Here is a 20,352-nt window from a genome sequence, read left to right as displayed (position 1 = left end):
TGTAGTTCCTCGAAAAAGCCATTGGACCCACGATCGGTGAGCTTGGCAATCTCCTTGGTGATAGCCTTTTCTTCGATGCAGTTTCCTTGTTAGTGGTGCGGGCTATGATTGAATACGTCAAGTACCGCTCGTTACTGTCTTTCGCCTTCGATATGGGGCGATTCATGTTCATGCTTTGACCAGCGAGTGTTCCAGGTTGATGACTTGTTTGGTTTTTTCTAATTGCTCACGCTTTTTTTGCAAATTGAAAACTGGGATTATCCCCGTACCTTACCAGAAAACTAGCTGCAACAACTAAGCAGTGAGTGAACCTGACGAACCCATGGGGACGTGGAAGCTGCGTCGAGTTCACGACAGTCAATGAAAACAGCCGATGTCACAGTTGCGTTGGCGTCCCTGGTTCAGAAGCTACTTAGGTGTGCGCAAATATAGTAAACTGGTATGCTTTCGTATTGCTCAAAACCTGTTTCTGCCAAGTCGATGCAAATTAGGACCACCCTAATCCCAATACAAAATCCTATATTAACGGAAAGCCTGTACAAAGCGATATGACTGGGAATTTGTATGGCGAGATTAAGCTCTGTAGATGGATATGAAGGCAGATATCAAGACATTCATCGAGCCACCAGGAGCTGTCATCGACAACCACCACATCTTCCACTCCTCACATTCATATGCGATTTGATAGAATAGTCTCACTTGCTTCTGAGCCAAGCCCTCCTGCATTGGAGCTCCCTAATTTAACCGAAAGTCAACCTACCCACAATTTGTTTTGAGGATAGAGCCGTGCGACGTATCTCGCTGGTCTGGAGACTGTCCCAGTTGAGAAATATGAAAAATACCAAGGAATCCGTGAATAGCATTAAGGACCTGTGAAAAGCACACGCACAAGAGACATACAGGTGTCACGTCGTCAAGAACCGTCGTGAGGCAAGCATTGGTGACCCACACTATGTAATGTAGACAACAGTGTGGGCCCCACATACAAAATCCTCGCCCACAGACGCCGCGCGGACAGAGCGCACGCTAGCGCGGCGGCAGAGCTTCCCGCGGTGGTCGCCCGTCCCACAGGACGCCTCAGCACATCGGAGGACCCGCAGCAGCTCGCGGACGACCGTACCTCGGTGCTGCTGTGCGCCGACCCCGTGAAGACCTCCTGGTTGAAGAGCATTTCAACGGAAATGGTGGCCAGTCGGCTGCCGGTTTGTAGCTCACCCAGATAGCGTGTGACACGCTGCGTGTCTTGCGCGATCTGGAGCAGCAACATGGCTGACTTGCACGACAGGAAACCCAAGGAGCAGTGCAGCAGGGCAGTGACACCAGTGCTGCCGACGTGAGAGGCGCCAGCCTTTGGGCAGAACGGTATGCAGGCGTCTGTCCACTAGACAGATGAGTCAATTGTACCTATTGAGCTACAGTAAGCCGGCTGGTGCTAATTCCTCATTGTATTTGTTTTGTTTTAACAGAGGTATGCAGTAAGAAGCCCAGACGAACTAGCCACACTACCCCGTCCAGCAAGCGGTGGCCTGCCAGCCGATGTTAGAGCGGGGCCAACGGTTTTGCGCTTACGCTTGGGAGCATGGCGGTTCATCAGCACTTCGTCTCCTTCCCCGTTGCTGCGTTCTCGCTGTTGCATGGTGAACGCAGCAGGCGCACTTGAAGTGGTACGCGCAAGGGCACGTTTGCTTGATCATGTCGACCGTCCATCCAGTGCGTGGCTGGGTTTCGTGCTCCATCCGCGCGGTGTTGCCGCCTACTTGAGCGGGCACCAGAACGGCTTCCTGCATCGTGTTGGTAGCAGAGTTGTATGCACGTAAGGGTGGCGTGTACAGCACGTGCAGCAAGTCGGTGCCGTTGTCAAGCAAGAGAAAATCTACACTCATGCGCGGCACAACACACGCCTGAAGGAGCTTCTGGCTGCGAAGAGCCTTCACACAAGCCATAAGCTCCTTGGAGGCTCTAGGAGTCTCCGCAAATTGCCGGATGTCGATCATGCGCAGGAGGCAAGCTGTCGGATAAGCTCCTTCATCTTCAGCAGTCGACGAGCGGTGTAGTCGCGCTTCAAAACCCGGTTGAATTGTTTAACCGAGTTATTGGTGGTAGCGAACCCAGGAGGGGTTAGGTGGCACTGCCACCCACTGAAGCGCTTGTTCAGCCAAACCGCTTGAAGTACGCGTGGTAGGTCTTGAGAAGAGGGTCGTCGCTCCAGCGCTTTTCAGCCGCAGCGCGCTTCGGAGCCATATCTTCAGGACTTCTAGAGTAGTGTATTTCATGGATATCACGGAGCACAGCGTCTCTCACCTCCTTTGCCATGGTCTTCGTGGGCTCAACCACCTTGGCGATCAAGTGATAAAAGCACATCAGGTGGACGTACGCGCAATCACCACCAAACATCGTTGCCAGTGCGTGTTGTACTGCGCTCTATCCGCGTCGCCCATCACGAAAGCGACACGGAGCGATTCTCCCAGGACCTTTTGATAGACTAACCGCAGCGCCGCCATCGCCTTGGTGTAGTGGGCTTCCTGCTGCTGCGACGTCACGAAGAGCGCCAGCAAATGGAAGGTGCGCGCCGCGTCGGTAAGACCAACGCCCAGGACGGGATAGCCGACTTGGTTAGACTTGTAGGTAGCATCTACGTGAAAAACACGCGTTTTCGGGTCGCGAGCAGCTTGACGCAGCCGCGCCTCTCGAGAAACCCACGATGAATGGGTTTTTGTCGGATCCGTTGCCAACGACGAGATTTCCATCAGAGTATTGGTCCCAACCAAAGCTGAATGGCTCGTGCTCTTCTTCACCACCGGTAAACGCTAGCGAACGAACAGCAGCCGTAGTGACGGCTGTGGTGTCACTACCGCCCAACTTGGTGCGGCGAAAGTAGCACACGACATTTTGCACTTGCTGGAGAAGAGGGGGCTCCCTTGGACGCAGGCCAAAGTGCAGCAGGATCGCCGCGCGAATTTGTGCGGGCTTCATACTCGCTCGAGCCATCTGCTTGGTGAAGTCCTATTGGACTGAGTTGAGACGCCGGCTTTGTCGAGGCTTCGCGCTTGTCACGTGCGCCCCACGCGCGAACAGCGAGACAAATTTGCGTTGAAGGCAGATCAGCATTTGCCCTTCCAGGGGCAAGTCGCGTACGGAGCTGCCTGTTTGCACTGGGTGCAGCGACAGCTCAGCAGCTTGTACCGCATTAAGTGCGGGGTAGGTAGCGCGCACAGCATGCATGGGATAGTTTGGCTCTTCGAGACCCGGAACGCTTTCATGCACTGCACGAGGATGAGCGCGTCGTTCTCTTTGAGCTCGTCGCACATGGGACGCATCTTGGTGACGGGACGGGAGGGTGGTGTGGAGGTGTTCTAGCGAGGGGTCTACTTGGAGAATGTGTGTGGCTGGCTGCTGACGCAACCTGGAAGCGACCAGGAGCTTGTCTAGTCGAGATGTGATTGGCGAAAATGATGCATGAGCCTAATTATAATTTGACAAAAGTTACCGGTGCTTTGCTGTGATTGGCTATTCTGGATCTGAGTGTACCCCCTTGTTGTTTTATTATGTTGCTGCTGTAAAGCTGTGTGTGCTCCACAGTACGGTTGTGCGAACTATCATTTGATTGTGACATTAATCTGTCTTTGTGCTTTTCACACGTACACAGTGTGTTTTTACCGTGCTGTCGTCCCAGTTTGGACTGGAAATGGTGTAGATATGTAGCGTTAGCGATGGAAAACAACCGTTGACAACGTTTTCAAATCTTAGTTGATTACCCGCAAGGTTGAAAAACCCCGTTTAAAAATAGAAATATGCAACGCGAAATGAGCACGGCGTAGAACTCGACTGCAGCTATGCTTCTACTCCTTAGCCAACTCGAAGTCGGGGCCCATGACACTCTCTGGATACTCTTGCCAACGGGCAACGTCCATCCAACTCGTCTCCGCTGCAGCCAAGTTGATGTAAATGTACGCGAGCTTCTCCGCCTTGTCTTTAGTCAGTCGATTGCGCTTCTTGCAATGAATGAGGTCGAAAATGCTCCAGGCACGCTCACTAGCAGCCGACGATGTAGTAACCGCAAATACTAATCGTGCAAGCTCAACCAGCTTTGGGAACGTGGAATTGTAGGTTTGCTCGTTGTTGTCCCACCAGTGAAACGAGGAGGCGGCTGCATACTGTGCCCTCTCACTTGGCGACCAGCTCTTTTTCAGACTTCCGAACGCATACAAAGCCGCTGTAAACGCATCCTCAGACATGCTGCCAAGCCGATTGGCTCTCTTTGCAAACGCGACAGCGGCCTGGACCGTTTTTTCATGTCGTCCCCCATAAATTCGTTGGTATTGGTGGCAGGATCCAGCAAGAAGGCAATTTTGATGGCGTCCGAGCTCACTAACTCCCAGCGTTCTTTAACCCTTTAGTGTTCAAAATTATACTTGAGTTTTGTATACTGAAGTCCCCATGGTAAAGTGTAAAACATGCATAAATGCTTGGTTTTACGCCGCACCCCGCAGCATAATATATCATTTTGCAGGGGTTCACCAATAATTATTGCAATTATTGTTGTAAAACCTTGCAATATGCTTGGTTTTACGCAAGTGATATAATAGGTCAAAATCAATAGAGGGGTGATTTGATTGGATTAAATTTGTAAAACCAAGCATATTGCAAGGTTTTAGGACCATCAACCACAATAGGGTTAATGTGCAGCTTGACCAATCCTTGAAGACCCGCTGGAAGCGCTCGGTTGGGCTTTTCGTAGGCATCATGCGTTAGTAGCCGTCGAAATAGTGTGTACACCTTTGAAGTAGCGCACTTGTCTGATTCCAGCTCCCTTAGTACCTCCACGACCGGGTCCAGGAGCTTTACAGCGTGCTCCAGCGTCTGCCAGAAGTCACCATCATCGACTATACCGGTTACCTTGTCCAGCGAAGCTCGTGTTGCTGGTGTAGTCTTAAACCGAGCAAGCATCTCCGCGTTGCTCTCTTCGCTGAAAAGCTTCTTGATAATCGTCATATTGCTGAGTACACTCCGAAGACACGCATGCGCTGTGTACCATCGTGTCTGTATCGGGATAACCAACGCGCGTCGGCGGTCACGGCTCGGAAGTGTGGATGTTTGATGTAGAGATCGGTACTGGTCCACGACGTCTTCATGAGTTTGAACTCTTCTGCTTTGAAGGGTTCGAAACTCATCCAGCAGCGCATGATGATCGCGAACAAATCTGGTGATAGCCACACACACTTCTCACGGACTTCCTTGAAGAACGCTAGTTTAAACACGTCTTGAATGAGGAGGTTGATGGTATGAGCAGCGCATCCTCTGGCAAATATTGGCAACTTGCTCTTCACGCGTCCCCACGCGTTCACCATGTTGCTGGCGTTGTCTGTCATCACGCTAGCAACAACAGCGCCAGTCTCGGTCTGCACTTCGTTGATCACGCGCTCCAACTCCTTTGCCATGTATGCACCCGTGTGCTTATCTGTTCCAGTCGGCAGGGACGACCAAAACAACGCAAGCATATCGGGGGCAACAACCATGAAGTTAATGATGCTGGCATTATTCGTATCGCTCCACCCATCGGTAACAATCGACACCACGGTCTGTTGTTTAATCCGCGCCACAACATATTGTCTGCATTTCTCGCGCATGCTTTTTAAAATTGGGCCTGCCAACTCGTGCCGCGATGGTAGTCGAACTCCTGGCGCTAAAAGCTCAACGAACTGGCGAAAAAATGGTGACTCGACGAGAAAAAAGGACAACGCACACTCAAAAATCATCTGCGCCAGCGCGAAATCGAATTCGTCCTGCGTTATTGATCGGTGCCCAGGGGTGCTAGACGCAGCGCTAGTCGAGCTGGCATTCGTCGTGTTAGCAGGTGGACAACCAGTATTGACCTCAATCGGAGCGTTGGACTCGTTGCTGCTTCCGCTGCGCCTCCGCGCGCAAATATTCACTCCATTGCCGACGAACCAAAGGTGGTGCCCTCGTGCATTAACGAGATGGGGCACCATGAAGCGACCAGGTTGAGCGGTGTTGATTCGCTGCTGACAGTGTCTGCATTGTGCAGCACATTTGCCGTTCGCTTTCGGCCTCTTCTCGACGTGTGCCCATACGGGGTGGTCTGGGCGGCCTGGACGACGGGAAGGAGAGCGCTGCGATGATCGAGCCGGCGACGGTGTCGAATGGTGACGTGGCTGAGTCGATTCGGTCACGGAAGCTTGAGAAGGCGGATGCTCCTCTGAGTTCTCCTCGTGAAGCACCGGTGACTCAGAGACACGGTGCTGCCACCCCAGTGCAGCAGGCGATCCCCATGGCGCTGGAAACGATGGCGATGCAGATTGTGTGGGTGGGGGGGGGGGGGGCTGGAAGCGGAGACTGGCCTCGAGACGTCCGAGGATCCCCGGGCTGTGACATCAAGCTTGAACTGTGGTCGAGCTGGTAGTCTGTCCTGTGGCCGAGCTGGTAAGTCGCAAGTGTGGAGATCGCTTCGAAGCCGAGTTCTTTGCTGGGATGAGCTGGAGTCTCCCTCTGCCAATCGAGGCCGCGCTGAATGGGGCTTCTATTTAGGACAGGTCTACTGTTGAGGAGGTCAACTGCTGGGTGATTGGGGTTTCAACCTGCCGGTTCGGTTTGAAAACATAATTTAGCTTAATAAATAAATGTGGTTGGATACCACCACTATGCAGCGTATTGCGCCGTATTATGTACACCTCATGTGTCACCGTGTGGCCCACACCTAACTGGCTTTTCAAACTTTGCGCGCGAAGGGCTGTGATTGGCTGGACACTTTGGCGGTTTTTCTCCCCTGGTGGACTCCCTTCAAAAGCCAAGATTCTCCAGAACTTATCGCGACCACGGCACCATGCCTTCGAGTCCTAATACTTACGTGCCGGATGTGAGCATGCTGTCGGCGGGCCTGGGGGCGCAGGCGGCGGCCACCAGCGTGGCCCTGGCGCAGCAGGTCCAAGCGCAGCAGGCGGAGGTGCAGGCCCAAGTGCAGGCGGCGCAAGCCCAGGCTCAAGCCCAAGCCCAAGCTCAAGCGCAGGCCGGCCAGTCCGTGACGATGGCCACGGCCGCCCCCTCCAGCTCCAGCGCTGCCGCTGCCGGTGCCGGTGCGCCCAAGCCCAAACCGCGCCGGCGCCGCGCCGACGGCAACGGCAACCTGACGGTGGAGCAGAAGCGCCGCATCTGCGAGAAGCACCGCAACACGCCCAAGATCACGCAGAAGGACCTGTGCCGCTGGGCCAAGCTCGAGTTCAACCTGCAGCGCGCGCCCACGCAGCCCACGATGAGCAACATCCTCAAGCACGAGCACCTGTTCAAGGACAACGTGCTGGGCGTGCTGGGCTCGCAGCGCAAGACCATCCGCCCCACGCGCCACGCGCACTTCGACCAGGTGCTGGCCAACTGGGTCATGGAGCGCCAGAACAAGGGCAACATCACGGGCGACATGATCAAGACCAAGGGCCGCGAGCTCGTCAAGCAGATGGGCCTCGAGGGCAAGCTCGGCTTCTCCAACGGCTGGCTCGCCTCCTTCAAGGCGCGCCACGGGCTCATGAAGCGCACCAACAACCTGCAGAGCGACAAGAGCGGCAGCGCCGCGCTGGCCGGCAAGGACGGCGCGGCCTACGGCGGCATCCTGGACGCCAACAACGGCATGCTGCCCAACGGCCTGTCGGTGGACCCCAACTACATGCTGCCGCCTGTGTCCATGGACCTCACACTCGAGCAGATCCAGGAGATGCTGCGCGACTACGTGCCCAGCGACGTCTACACGGTGGACGAGACCGGTCTCTTCTTCCGCGCACCGCCCAACAAGCTCGTGCAGGGCGATGAGGCGCAGACCATGCTGGCGGACGAGGCCAGACTCACGGTGCTGCTGGCCGTCAACGCGGACGCCTCGGACCTCATGGAGCCATACATTATCGGCAACGTGGTGCCGCCCAAGAACATCAAGATGGCCTCCATCTCGCAGCTCGGCTACCACTACGTGTGCAGCAGCAAGGCGCGCATGACGGTCTTCATCTTCCAGCAGTGGCTGCGCGATTTCAACGCGCGCATGGCCAGCGCGCACCGCAACGTGGTGCTGCTCATGGACAACGCGCCGTCCCACGTGCTGGGCTGCGTGGCGCTCTCCAACGTGCGCGTGGTCATGTTCGCGCCGCACCTGGGCATGAAGGTGCAGCCCATGCGTGGTGGCATCCTGACGGCGTTTAAGGGCAAATACCGCCTCAAGCACCTCACCCTGGCTATTGACCACCTCGAGGACGGACTCTCGAACGTTTACCACGTCACGCAGATCCAAGCTATGAACTGGATTGTGGACGCGTGGCAGCAGACCTCGAAGGAAGTGATCGTGAACGCGTGGAAGCCGCTCGGTATCTCCGTGCCGTTTACGTTTGACGCCAACATGGACGGCTCGGACGACAAGAACGTGGAGGAGGAGCTGTGGGGGCTGCTCTACTGTCTGCAGCTCAGCGGCGTGGTCAACACCAAGGCGCTCGTGAACTCGCGCTGGGAGAATGACATCCACAAGCGACTCAACGAGGACATGATCGAAGACCCGCAGGAGAACGAGGCCGAGTTCCATGTGCCGGAGGTCGGCGGTGTTGAGCACGGGGGCATGCCCGGCAGCGAGCACCTGGGCGCGGATGAAGAGCACCCCGGCATCCAGCCGCTCACCGCCAAGGAGCAACTCAAGTCCTTCCGCGACGTCATTCGTTACTTGGAGCGCACGGGCTCGGCCGATTCGCGCGACCCGCAGCTGATGAACGTCATCGACTTTTTGAAGAAGAAGCAGCTCAGCCTACGGTTCGACAACGCCAGCAACTCGACGCTCACTATATAAGTCCGGGTATCTTGTCTCGGGTCGAGCTGTGTATGGCGCTTATACGATTCATAGTTTTCATTTTTCTAAGCTGGTAATACCGGTAACGTGCTTCATGTGAGGTTTTGGTCTACGGTGTTGGCGGGGCTGGCACGGTCGAAGAGAGAGCTTCTAAGCACGGTAGCTGACGCCGTGGCCGACTGCCACTCCGCGACAGCGTTCGCTCTTTCGTTTCCACGACAAGTTCCTTGAACGCAGTGGTCTCCTCTTCCAGGGAGTTGAGCAGCCCCACCAATCGAGCACGAAATGGTCGAGTCGTAGAACTTGCGCTGTTGCGAGCTCTATTGGCTGCAGTGTCGGGTGGAGGAAGCACCTCTTCTAGTCCGCGACTCGCAACGACGTCTCCTTGAGAACTACTTAGGCTTCTTGAAGACGTTGTTGACGGCAGTACATGCTCGATTCCGGTCCAAGCTCCACTTTCATCCTGGTTACGAGCTGGAATTTCACTGGTGCCACCCGCCCACCAGTTTTGAATGTTGCTCATACCAAGCTTCGAATCTCCCCGACTTGTGTTGGCAAGTGCTTTGAAGTCGACGGCTGTGACGGGCCGCGTCTGAGGACTTCGATGTGGTGACGGAAGGCCAACAGGAACGAAAGTGCTTGGCAGGGCAACTGGCAACTTCTTTGAACGGAGCACCTCCACCTCGCTGCGAAGAGACTTTAACTCGTGCTCCTTCCTCATCAATAGCTCCTTCAAATCTGCAACTCCGTCTTGTTCCTGTCGAGAGGCTACCAGTTTTGCCTGGAATTGCTTTGCCTGTTTAGTTGACAAGTCCAACTGCCGACGCAAAATCTCGACCTCGGCATTCTCACCTTCGTGTTGTTGGTGCTGCTGCCCGCGCAGGTGATGCAACTCGGCACTTATTCCTCGGGAACTCTCTTCGAGAAGCGTCATCTTCTGCTCCAAGCGAGAAATGGTTGCTAGTGCATCTCGCAGCTCCAGCTCCTGTCTCTCGATAGTTTGCTGTTGAATTCTGTGCCGCGAGTCGAGCTGTTGCTCGGTCACGTCCATCACAGTTCGCGCAACATGGTGAGCATGCTGCTGCACTTCATGATCCCGCATCATGTTGGCGAGAGCCTGTCGCAAACTTTGCATTTCAGCCTGCATCAAGTCGTCAGCAATCGACTCAACGCCGTCATTATCCACTGCTGGGTTTTCATCAAGATCTGGAGGCAGCGCTTGATCCGTAAAATTTGTATTGCGTGCTTCTGGCTTATAGTCGGTGTCAAGTACGGATCCACGCGCTCTGCAAGCTTGGCATCTCGAATTCTCTAGCTGACGAATGTAGCTATGCAGGTTTTCAATCTTACTCTGCAATGTCGAGAGCATCTCGCTGTACTCTGCGGCAGCTCCAATGTTCTCGTTGTTGACGTGAGGCGAGTTCTGGATGTTCTTGGCTCTCGATCCAAAACGCAAAGTCGACAGGGTTTCCTCCATGTGCTGGCTATTAGCAGAGCATGTGAGCAGTAAGTGCGTCTTCGCGTTGCCTCCAAGTGAGGTTTGTAGCAGTCGTGTGAGCTTGCTGTCTCGGTACGGAATGTGCTTCACCTTTTCATCAGTCAACGCATTGATCACATTGCCTAAGGCTGACAAAGACTGCATTCATACAACTGGGATTAGCCACACAACTAAGTATGAGGTGTCGTCGAGCGTAGCCTTACCCGGTTGATATGTTTGGCTTCTTCCATCCGTACACCCGTTGCCGCAGTCTTCAACACCTTCTCAGATCCAGCTAAGTCCACAATACACATTTTGCCTCGCACCTTCGTTCCGGATGCGAGGTGTTTCTTTGCCAATGTTAGAACCAGCACCGAATGACTTCGGCTGGAGTCGGCGTTCATGAGCGTCGAGCCTGTTGATCGCTGTGCGGTACCTCTTGAGAGCACGGCCATCCCGCCCGCAACAGTTGAAATCGAAATCTCGCTAGCTCCTTCGACGTGGACATTGTGGTCTTTATCTTCTCGAAGGCGAAGGGGTCGTGAGCTATGCGGAAGTAATAGATCGCGCAACCTCTCCTGGTAAATCTCAACGAAGCTGGCAGTGAGTGACACGTCGTATTCAGTGGAGTAGATGGCTGCCGTTTCCTCTAGAATTGCTTCCATCGCACGAGGGATAAGTCCGCGGGTGTCCGATGTACTTCCTCCTACCGTCGTGTACGTCTTGCCACTACCCGTTTGCCCATAGGCGATGATCGTGCAGTTATATCCAGCAAGCAGGTCTGCAACAAAAGGCCTGCCAATTGCTTCGAACACTTGTTCCTGAGTTGCGTGGGCCGGATAGACCCCATCGAAGCACGAATAGGCAATTCCCCCACTGATCGACTCGCTTGCACTAGCTAAGTTGTTGCCGTCACTAGTCGATGCCGATGGGTGCATCACTACAAGACAACGAGCAGAGGGATCCACTCGTACACATGAAAGACAACTCGCGCTGGTACGATCACAGTCTAGGCGAACCCGACAGCTCACCTGGATCCCATGGCTTGACATTGACAACCAAACCGTGCGCGAAGCAGCAACTAAGCCTTAAGTAGCCCCTAAAAATACTGGACCATTTGCGTGATTCATGCCATCTCACGAAACCACATCGCCAATTCAAAACAGTGGGGGAAGTAAATCGAGCACAGTCTGCCCGAAGGATCTATTCTGTGAAGTGGGGTTCCTGGAACGCCGTATCGTCAAATGTGAATCAAAACTTCCTGAGAAGCTCCTGCTGCCACCTCGCAGCGGTCTCAGAGTCGTCGCTCCTTGCCTGCGTCCGCGGGTGTGGTCTCGAAATATGTCTGCAGTCGCTCCGTAGGAATAGCCAGCCGGAAGTAGTAGTGCGCGGACGTGCGGCTATCGCCTGATGCCCCCACGCGCGTCATATCATCCATCGAGAACAGAGTACGCAGACTGGAGTTGTCTGCATCAAGGCGGTCAAGCAGCTCGTATCCGTGCTGGACCAAGAACTGAACGTTGGGGGCCACAAATTCGCCCTTCGACGCATCCACCTTTGCTCGCAGCTCATCGAGCAACTTGATGATTGTGTAGCTGCGCACCTGCTCGTTCAAGAACGAACGCATATCGTACACATACGTGTCGCCCTTCTCGGTGAAAACCTTGTTGAAGACGTTGTGGCTTCGAGCGGCGTCGTACAGCTTGTCCGCCATGTTAACCCGCTTCTGTGCCAGTAGCGAATGCAGCAGACCCAGCGTCGTAGGAAGAGAGATCACAAACGATCCCTCCTTGTCAATAAGCGGCAGCTTCTCTTCAAACAGCGCTTCGTAGGCCAGCTCCGGGTGGCGCTTGCGTACGCAGGTGCGCACCAGCACGTCGTACACGCGCGGGTCCGCAGGCACGTTGAACTTGAGCATCTCGCGCCACAGGTACATGGATCTGCCGCAGTGGTCCTCCTCGCGCAGTCGTCGGAAGAAAGCCTCGATAATAGTGTCATCACGCGGCTCGTCAGTGTTGGGGTACAGCGCGCGGATGACGCCGTCCGGGTTCATGTACGCGGCCAAGCCCATGGATCCCACGAGACTGCCGCAGAAGAGCGTCGTCATCATGTACTCCTCGTAGTTGATGAACGGGACGAACGCTGCGCCCATGAAGCCCATGCCGATGAGGGCCGCCTTCACCTTCTTCTGGTCGATTGCTCCCAGCTCGCCGTGGTAGACAGCGTGCATCATAGTGATGAATGTCACCAGGTCCGGCTTGATTTTGCGCTCCTTCATCTCCTCGTACAGCTGGAACGCCGACGTCAAGTTGCTCACCTTGCCGCACGCCTTGAGCAGGATGTTGTAGTGCACCAAGTTGGGCTCGAGCGTGGTCTTCTTCAGCTCGTCCATGAGCGTCTTGGCTCCGTCAAAGTCTCCACTCTCCGCGTGCGCGTCCATCAGGATCGCGTACGTGTGCTCGTCCGACGGGATGCCCTGCTTCTGCATCTTGTCGAAGAGCGCCAACGCCTCCGTCACGTGGCCGCCACGCGCGTAGGCACTCATCAAGTTGTGGAACGTGATGTCGTTCATCTCGACGCCCGCCTCCTGCATCTGGTCCAGCACGCCCTGCACCTTTTGCGGGTCCCCCGCCGCGCCCGCGACGGCGAGCAGCGCCGAGTACACGCTCAGGTTGGGGATGGAGCCGCGCTTGACCGCTGCGTCGAAGAACTGGAAGCCCTTGTCCACTTGGCCCAGCGACGCGCAGGCCTGGATGGCGCTGGCCAGCGCCTGGTTCAGCAGGAACACGTCCTGGCCCATGAGCTTCTCGGCCAGCGCCACCACCTCCTGGTTGCGGCCCGCCTTCTGGTAGATGCGCACGCACTCCATCTTGGCCTTGCCGTGCGTGGCCGCGGCCTTCTCCACGATGTGGCACAGCGGGATGGCCGCCGTGCACTGCTCGCGCGTCTTGCAGAGCTGCAGCACGGTGCTGGCGCGGCGCAGGAAGTCCATGCTGGGCTGGAAGCGGCCGCCCTGGTGCTTGGCCTCGTGCACCAGCGCCTCCAGGTCGCCCACGACCTGCGCGCGCGAGGTGCGGCGGCGGCCCAGGGCCGGCACGGAGCTGGCCCTGCGCACGGTGGAGCCGATGCGCGGCGGCGACGAGGAAGCGCGGTCCGATCCGGAGGCCGCGTGGAGCGACGAGGTGCTGGAGATCGCCCGAGCAGCAGCGGCGGCGGACGCACGCGGGCGGTGGGCAGCGAGCGCCACGCGCGACAAGCGGAGCACCAAGCGCTGCATGATGCAGTGGATCCGCTGAAGTGATGTGCCAGCCGCAACTTAAAACGGGTCGGGTCCACTGATCCATACTAATTTCAATACAAAAGAGTGCAAAACGGGTCGAACCCGTTTATGCGGATCTCTGCGACCGTGACGTCTGCGGTCAAGGGCGCTCGGTCGGTCTCCGCACTCGTCGTCTGATTCGCTAGGCCCCAAGGCTCTGGAAGGGAGGGAGGGCTCGTTCGTCGCGGTCGCCATGCTGCCGCCCAGGTCCTTCCTGATGCAGAAGCTGAGCGCGCCGTACGACGGCGGTGTGAGCGCCGCCGCCGTGGCGCCGCTGAAGCTGCAGGACGGGGACGACGATAGCAGCAAGACGAAGAAGAAGAAGGAGTCCAACATCGGCTGGATCCTGAGCCTCACCAAGGAGGAGAAGCTGCCGCTGACCGTGGGCGTCGCGGGCATGACCATCGCCTCGGCCATGAACCTCGTGTTCCCGCGCATCATGGGCAAGGCCATCGACGTGGCCTCGGGCAAGCCGGCGCCCGGCGGGCTCAGCCGCAAGGGCTTCGTGGTGGTGGTGCTCGCCACCTTCTTCACGGGCTCGGTGGGCTCCTTCCTGCGCACGTACTCGCTCGGCATGGTGGCCGAGCGCATCGCCGCCAAGCTGCGGCGCAGGCTCTACAAGGTGCTGTTGTCGCAGGAGCTCGCCTTCTACAACAACCGCAAGGTGGGCGAGCTCGTCACCCGACTCAGCGGAGACTGCCAGCAAACCGCCAACGCGGTCGTGGACGTCCTGTCCAATGGCTACAGGTCGCTGAACTCGGCCGTGGGCGCCTCCTGCATGCTGCTGACTATCTCGCCCAAGCTCACGCTGGTGTCGCTGACGATCCTGCCGCTGGTGGGCACGGGCGCGATGCTCTTCAGCAAGTTCTCGAGTCGTTTGGCTAAGACACACCAGAACTCGGTGGCGGACATGACGGGCGTTGCCGAGGAGCGGCTGAACAACATCTTCACGGTCAAGTTGTTCTCGGCGGAGCAGGACGAGCTCGACCACTTTGAGAAGATCAACAAGGGCATCTTGGCGAACGCCAAGCGGGCCAAGCGTGCTCGCGGAGTGTTCATGGGCGGTCTGTCGCTCTCGATCAACTGCTCGCTCTTCTCGGTGCTGTACTTTGGAGGTTCGCTGGTGGGATCGGGAGAGCTTACGATTGGAACGCTCACGTCGTTCGCGCTGTACAGTGGCTTCATGGGCCTTGGCTTCTCGGGCGTGTCGTCGTGCCTGAGCGAGATGAAGAAGACCCGCATGTCATCGCAGGCGCTGTTCGACTTGCTGTCGCTGCCGCCTGCAGCGGACGGCGAGGGAACGCTGGCCACTGTGAAGGGCCAAGTGCGCTTCACCAACGTCTCGTTCGCGTACCCGTCGCGCCCGGACATCCTTGTGCTGGACCGCTTGAACATGGAGATCAACCCTGGTGAGGTGGTGGCTATCGTCGGCAAGAGCGGCGCTGGCAAGACCACGATCGCGTCGCTTATGTCGAAGATCATCAAGCCTACGAGCGGCTCGGTGACCCTGGACGGTGTTGACATTGCTACGCTGAAGGCTTCGTGGCTCCGCAAGCAGATTGGTGTTGTCAACCAGGTTCGTTTTTTTATGGATCTTCTGGCAGTTTTGCTTTAGCTAGGGATTGACGTTTTTGCATTTCTTCTTGTAGGAGCCATCGCTTTTTGCCTCCACTATTGCTGAGAACATCATGTACGGTGCTGAGGTGCACAACAAGGAGCAGCTTATCGCTGCTGCCAAGGAAGCGCACGCGCACGACTTTATCATGGAGTTGCCGAACCAGTACGACACGTTCGTTGGTGAGAAGGGTGTGGAACTTTCCGGTGGTCAGAAGCAGCGCATTGCCATTGCCCGTGCACTGTACAAGCAAACCAACATTCTTCTCTTCGACGAAGCTACCAGTTCGCTTGACGGTCGCAGCGAGGACATGATTCGGCGTGCTCTCCAGTCAGCGGCCGAAAACAGGACTGTGTTCATTATTGCTCATCGGTTGAACACCATCAAGCACGCGAACCGCATCATTCTGCTAGAGGAGGGTGTCATCGCGGAGACGGGCACTTTTGACGAGCTCAACCAGGAAGGAACCAAGTTCTACAACCTTGCCCACAACCAAGCTCCTTTGCTTTAGATCCAGTGGGCTATGAACTGGTACTTATGTGGGAATATGAAGCTTTCCTTCTCTTGTGTGATTCCTACTCGGCTCTGTTGGTAATTGAATCTTGGGTGCTTTCGTTTTGGAGCTTGACGGTGCACGAGGGGCATTGAGCAATGACCATTTCCAGCTGATCCGCGTATCCGTTCATTTGCGCCAAGTTCTCCTGCAGCCAGTAAGCCCCATGGTTAATCAAACTGTAGCAGCATCACAGACTATCAACTCCATACCTCCAGCATTTTCAGGCGCCCTTCAAGCTCCGACTTGTCTTCATTCTTCGAGACGCTTTCATCGATAGGAGCGTCGTCATGTGGCTTCGATCGCGAAATCTCGAGAAGTTCCGTCAGCTCGTCGATTTTAGCCTGCTTCGCCTCGCTGTCTTGCGCGGATTGCTTGCTATCAGCGACAGCTTCGTTGTGATCGCGAACAAGGACCTTAATTTTGTCTTTACAGCACAGAAGCTGTTAGCAAGAGTCGTTCAAGCAGCTTCGAGGCATCAACGCACCGCTCAGCGTCGAATATTCCGACTTGAGGTTCGCAATCTGCATCTGCAGCTCCTTGATGGTTCGTTTATCCTGAGTTTGATCTTCCGCTTGGTGCTCGCATTGATTGGTGTCGCAGGTCTTGCTAGTCGGAGGCTCAGGGCGGTCCATCGTTGAAGGCACGGTGTGCTTGGGTGACAACGCAGAAACAGTGGCAAGCATTGCAAGGGATGCAGGGGGCTCTTCTTGTCCAGGTTGATTTTTGCGTTCTGCAGGGCGCTCTGTGTGCTCCGGCTGACACAAAGGTGAGAACAACGCGTGATGAGGCGCATGCATTCAACACTACCTTGCTGTTGTTTTCACTCGGGGCTTGCTCTCGTTCTCCTTGGGTCCGTTTGCGCTTGTTTGGTTTAAGGTGCTCGCATCCATTGACATCTTCAGCAAGCCGAATACTAATCGCCGTTCCGATCGTCCCGTTCAGCTGCTGGAGAACGAGAGCACTTGTCTTGATGCGGGAGGCGAGAGATCTAAGATAGCAGCACAGCACAACGTGGTCAGACCTCACTCGCGGAAAGTGCATCTACTGAGTGCCCGAGCAAACGCACCGGATGTACTGCTGCTTCGTCGTCCATGTCGACTCTTGCAGCGCCTCCATCTTCTTCGTCATCACCTTCTGCGACTCGCGAGAAGCCTGTAAGTCGAGCCTGTACTTGTCCAGCTGCTTGGCCTGGTGCTCCTTGGTCTGCTTCAGCGCCCCGATCTCCTCACATAGCTTGGCCTTGCTCGCCTGTGCAGCTGCCAGCTCCTCTTGCGCTGCTCGGAACGAAGCTCAGTCAGCCAACCACACACTACGGTCATCGCACACCGGAGACAACTCCCTGCACCCTGCTTCAGCTGCTGGTTCAGAAGCTTCTGCCTCGCGTTCGCGGACGCGCTCTCGGTGCTCTGCTTGCTCTTGCGCTCTTGGCAGCGCGACAGCTCGTGCAGGATGGTCTCCAGCTGCGCAAGCGGTGGCCGCACGGTGCCCCCGCGCATCGTTCGGCCTGTCTCGGACAGAACCTGCATGCTTTCTGCCTTGGATCTCGACGCTTGCGCTGCAACTTCGACACTGAGAGTGCGGAATAAGGGCAACTTCAATGACCATCACTCTGGCACGTGACATTTTTCGGAACACGACGCAGGAATTGGCGTAAATGCGTTCTGGAGGACAGAGAAGGACATTGGCGTGTACGGTGTTCCTGTCGGTGTTTCCAGCTTGACTCAGATTGTGCTCGACTATCGGCCTCGTTGAGCCGGGTGAGTCAATTCACGAGAGGGTTTTGCGCCGTCATTGTTGTCCTTCCGTGGTGGCTCTGATGGACGATAAATGAGCGGCACCAGGAGGGTGGGGCTTTTGAGCAAGGCAAACGCGGTGGTTCATCGAGGTGATTTGTACACAGTGACTTAGCAAGGACGTTCATGGGAACGGCGGGACACCAAGTGAGATGGTAAATCGGTAGGTCACTAAGCCAAGCTGATGGCTGCCGAGGCTGTACTTTGAAACGTACTCGCAGACACATCACCGCCAACGTCACCACAAGCTGTGATGATTCCCACGCCGCTGTGCTCACCTAAGAGCCCCAGACGCGTCCCATGTGCCCTCGAACCTGCTGCCGCCGTTGGCGGCCGAACATGGAAGGATGTTGTGCTGGAAAGAGCAGCTACGACCGAAGCGAACGCTCTGGCAGCATCACCTGTTCAGCCGCCAACTTTGGCTTCGCGATCTCCTCCAAGCCCTCGATGTCTAGCTGTCCCTCCTCTGCCAAGTGCCATGCCAGTTCCGCCGTCACTAGCTTCACTGGACGTGTCTATTACGCTACCAGAGCAAGAACCGGCGCCGCTGGTAGTATCTGCGGCTAGCCCAGCTACGACGTCTTCCGATCAAGCTTCGTCGTCATCGGACCTTGGCGAAGATCAAGCAAGCGGTTGGACGGTAGAGTTCGAGTCGTCTGAAGACGACTTAGAAGAGCCTATCCTGAACGAAAAGCTGGTGTTTGTTGATCGAGTGGAGTTTGAGACGACAGAGGCGGCGAGACTCGGAATCGATGGCTACGATGGATATCTGTACGCATTTGCCTACAATTATGGCAAACGAGGTGATAGGATGGATGGTAGAAGCGTCTATCGCTGCATTTCGCATGAAAACTGTGAAAAGCGGGTTCGTTTGGCGCCGTCAAGGGACGAGGACGTGCTGACATGTTGGCTTCAAGACGCAGGTATGCACATGGGAGCTGTTACCGCTGCGAAGAAGCGAGGGATCCCTGGCTTTTTTCTTCGGGAGGTGGACGACATTTTGCTGGGCTGTGGCCCCGAGAAGTGCAGGAAAATACTTCTCGACCGGTATATCGACGTACCTAGACGCTACGGGTTTGTTCCTGGTGAAGCACAGCTAGAAAACAGGAAAGCAACACTCATGAAGCGGCGTGCAGGTGAACATCAACATCAATGCGTTTGTAACTGTAAGCTGTATGTGAACTTAATACATTTGTGTGTTGGTAGGTGGCTGGGAAATTAAAAATGTTGCGGGGTTGCTAGAGTGGACTTCAGTACACCTGTGCAGAGTTCTTTCTGCGCGGTTCAAGCAGCGCATGTAATGCTCCATTCGATTGGCAGCATGATTTCGCAGTGTTCGACTCTATGGACAAAGATCTCAAGCACGGAAAGTTGGTGCTTGATCTCGCACGAAGTAACTCTGGATGACGGGAAAAAGCGGATTGCTGCGGTCTCATACTGACGTCACGCGCCATCTTCTGGAACGTGTTAAAGGCATATAACGGCCAGAATGAGGACGGAATCCTCGGTGTCACGGACGGAACGTATCGCTTGCATTTTGGTAAGGCATCCTAGTACTCGATCGGTTTATTTGGTTAATAACGGAGTGCTTTGTTATTAGGCGGCTGGACTCTTGTGGACTTTGGCACGTACACCACCCAATACGAGAAGAAGCGCTACTCCAAGACCTTTGTGCCATGGGCGTACATGTTCGTACGCACCGAGCATCACGTAACATACGCTACGATGTTTAAGGTGGTAAGGTCGTTTGCATCTCGCATTTTCGAGATTAACCTAGTGTTGTCGTTTGGCAGCCTAGATCGCAGTCAGTTCATCGCTAGTGCATATCGAGAAGTCTGGCCCTCCATTCGGCTGTTAAACTGCTATCCCCATTTGGCTCGAAAGTGCGGTGCGGCCGATAAATTTCGTCTGTTAGCTGAAAAGGATTTCTACGAGGCCAGTGTGGCGATCAGTATCAAGCACATGAGTAAGGCTCGCTCGGAACACCAGTTCTTGGTGTTGGCAAAGCTTTTCCTGGCGCATTGGCGTGAGCACGGGAATAAGGAATACGCGAGCTGGTTCGACGACAGGTATTTAGGCCCCACTTGGATGTTTTGGTACTACCAGGCAGCAATTCTCGGCGTTACTCCGTCTTAGAATGCACTCGAGTCCCACCACAAGACCATCAAGACCTGCTTTCCAGCACGGCTGTTGATTTGAACGACGGCATCCCAAGCATATTGTTTCACGAAGCCTCCCAACCGCTTCGACGAGATCTGTTCCACTTTAGTGAAGGTTTGCCATTCATTGCAATATTTGCTAACTGTCATTGGATACTAACATATTTGCAACTGATAACGCTTACAGGTCCTTTGTGCAGCGAGGCTGTCGCTAATGCTAAGCGATTACTGGACAACAAGAAGAACTACTACCTGCTCAAAGCCCCTCGCTCTCGTGTTTTGTTTGGTGTGCTGTTCAACGCGACTAAGTTCGTCATCGCCAGCACGAATATCAACAGTGCAAGTATCAACGGAAGCAGAGCGCAGCGGTGAGTGGAGCAATTCACCGTCCTGGTGATATCAGACAACTAACTACTAGTATTGGGTTTGTACAGGTACCTGGACACGCTGACCGGCAAGCTACCCAAAGACATTTCCGTTCGAAATGTGGAGCTTTACTGCCTCTCTATCCACCACGTGAAGCTACTGCATCAGGAAACTATCACGAACTTTGTCCCATCCGCGCGTGTTTCGGTTGAAGCGGTGCGAATTTGCTAGAATGATGAC

General features: G+C 55.4%; 11 protein-coding genes across 11 annotated transcripts; 5 read left to right on the top strand and 6 right to left on the bottom strand.

Moving 5' to 3' along the window:
- Positions 1–1,565: 1,565 nt before the first annotated feature.
- Positions 1,566–1,997, bottom strand: PHYSODRAFT_487439 (hypothetical protein; the record flags this gene model as incomplete). The annotated part of the gene is made up of 1 exon (XM_009522547.1): positions 1,566–1,997. A coding segment is annotated over one exon (432 nt), but the record flags the coding sequence as incomplete, so codon positions are not given.
- Positions 1,998–3,101: 1,104 nt separating this feature from the next.
- PHYSODRAFT_483279 (hypothetical protein) lies at positions 3,102–3,308 on the bottom strand (the record flags this gene model as incomplete). Its single annotated transcript, XM_009522546.1, has 1 exon — positions 3,102–3,308. The coding sequence occupies one exon, from the start codon at positions 3,306–3,308 to the stop codon at positions 3,102–3,104; it is 207 nt and encodes a 68-aa protein (XP_009520841.1).
- Positions 3,309–3,872: 564 nt separating this feature from the next.
- PHYSODRAFT_404813 (hypothetical protein) lies at positions 3,873–4,217 on the bottom strand (the record flags this gene model as incomplete). The annotated part of the gene is made up of 1 exon (XM_009522545.1): positions 3,873–4,217. A coding segment is annotated over one exon (345 nt), but the record flags the coding sequence as incomplete, so codon positions are not given.
- Positions 4,218–6,136: 1,919 nt separating this feature from the next.
- Positions 6,137–6,546, top strand: PHYSODRAFT_326552 (hypothetical protein; the record flags this gene model as incomplete). The annotated part of the gene is made up of 2 exons (XM_009522544.1): positions 6,137–6,325; positions 6,415–6,546. The coding sequence occupies 2 exons, from the start codon at positions 6,137–6,139 to the stop codon at positions 6,544–6,546; spliced, it is 321 nt and encodes a 106-aa protein (XP_009520839.1).
- A 595-nt stretch (positions 6,547–7,141) lies between these two features.
- Positions 7,142–7,543, top strand: PHYSODRAFT_370617 (hypothetical protein; the record flags this gene model as incomplete). The annotated part of the gene is made up of 1 exon (XM_009522543.1): positions 7,142–7,543. A coding segment is annotated over one exon (402 nt), but the record flags the coding sequence as incomplete, so codon positions are not given.
- A 129-nt stretch (positions 7,544–7,672) lies between these two features.
- PHYSODRAFT_480266 (hypothetical protein) lies at positions 7,673–8,314 on the top strand (the record flags this gene model as incomplete). The annotated part of the gene is made up of 1 exon (XM_009522542.1): positions 7,673–8,314. A coding segment is annotated over one exon (642 nt), but the record flags the coding sequence as incomplete, so codon positions are not given.
- Positions 8,315–8,936: 622 nt separating this feature from the next.
- On the bottom strand, positions 8,937–11,356 carry PHYSODRAFT_311969 (hypothetical protein; the record flags this gene model as incomplete). Its single annotated transcript, XM_009522541.1, has 5 exons — positions 8,937–9,154; positions 9,353–9,968; positions 10,101–10,463; positions 10,529–11,188; positions 11,324–11,356. 5 exons carry the CDS (start codon positions 11,354–11,356, stop codon positions 8,937–8,939), a joined length of 1,890 nt encoding a protein of 629 aa, XP_009520836.1.
- Positions 11,357–11,469: 113 nt separating this feature from the next.
- Positions 11,470–13,679, bottom strand: PHYSODRAFT_555331 (hypothetical protein). Its single transcript, XM_009522540.1, has 2 exons — positions 13,484–13,679; positions 11,470–13,411 (listed from the first exon to the last, which is right to left on the bottom strand). Exons 1-2 carry the CDS (start codon positions 13,579–13,581, stop codon positions 11,599–11,601), a joined length of 1,911 nt encoding a protein of 636 aa, XP_009520835.1. The 5' UTR covers positions 13,582–13,679; the 3' UTR covers positions 11,470–11,598.
- A 137-nt stretch (positions 13,680–13,816) lies between these two features.
- On the top strand, positions 13,817–15,238 carry PHYSODRAFT_297174 (hypothetical protein; the record flags this gene model as incomplete). The annotated part of the gene is made up of 1 exon (XM_009522539.1): positions 13,817–15,238. The coding sequence occupies one exon, from the start codon at positions 13,817–13,819 to the stop codon at positions 15,236–15,238; it is 1,422 nt and encodes a 473-aa protein (XP_009520834.1).
- Positions 15,239–16,220: 982 nt separating this feature from the next.
- PHYSODRAFT_257752 (hypothetical protein) lies at positions 16,221–17,320 on the bottom strand (the record flags this gene model as incomplete). The annotated part of the gene is made up of 5 exons (XM_009522538.1): positions 16,221–16,234; positions 16,279–16,444; positions 16,602–16,782; positions 16,861–17,068; positions 17,140–17,320. 5 exons carry the CDS (start codon positions 17,318–17,320, stop codon positions 16,221–16,223), a joined length of 750 nt encoding a protein of 249 aa, XP_009520833.1.
- Positions 17,321–18,455: 1,135 nt separating this feature from the next.
- Positions 18,456–19,471, top strand: PHYSODRAFT_409375 (hypothetical protein; the record flags this gene model as incomplete). Its single annotated transcript, XM_009522537.1, has 5 exons — positions 18,456–18,723; positions 18,794–18,884; positions 18,908–19,016; positions 19,061–19,127; positions 19,188–19,471. Coding segments are annotated over 5 exons (819 nt in total), but the record flags the coding sequence as incomplete, so codon positions are not given.
- Between the last annotated feature and the right edge of the window lie 881 nt (positions 19,472–20,352).

Source organism: Phytophthora sojae (assembly GCF_000149755.1).
Source record: "Phytophthora sojae unplaced genomic scaffold PHYSOscaffold_2, whole genome shotgun sequence".
In the NCBI taxonomy this organism is placed as follows: Eukaryota; Oomycota; class Peronosporomycetes; order Peronosporales; family Peronosporaceae; genus Phytophthora; species Phytophthora sojae.
This window is presented reverse-complemented; position numbering and strand designations above follow the sequence as displayed.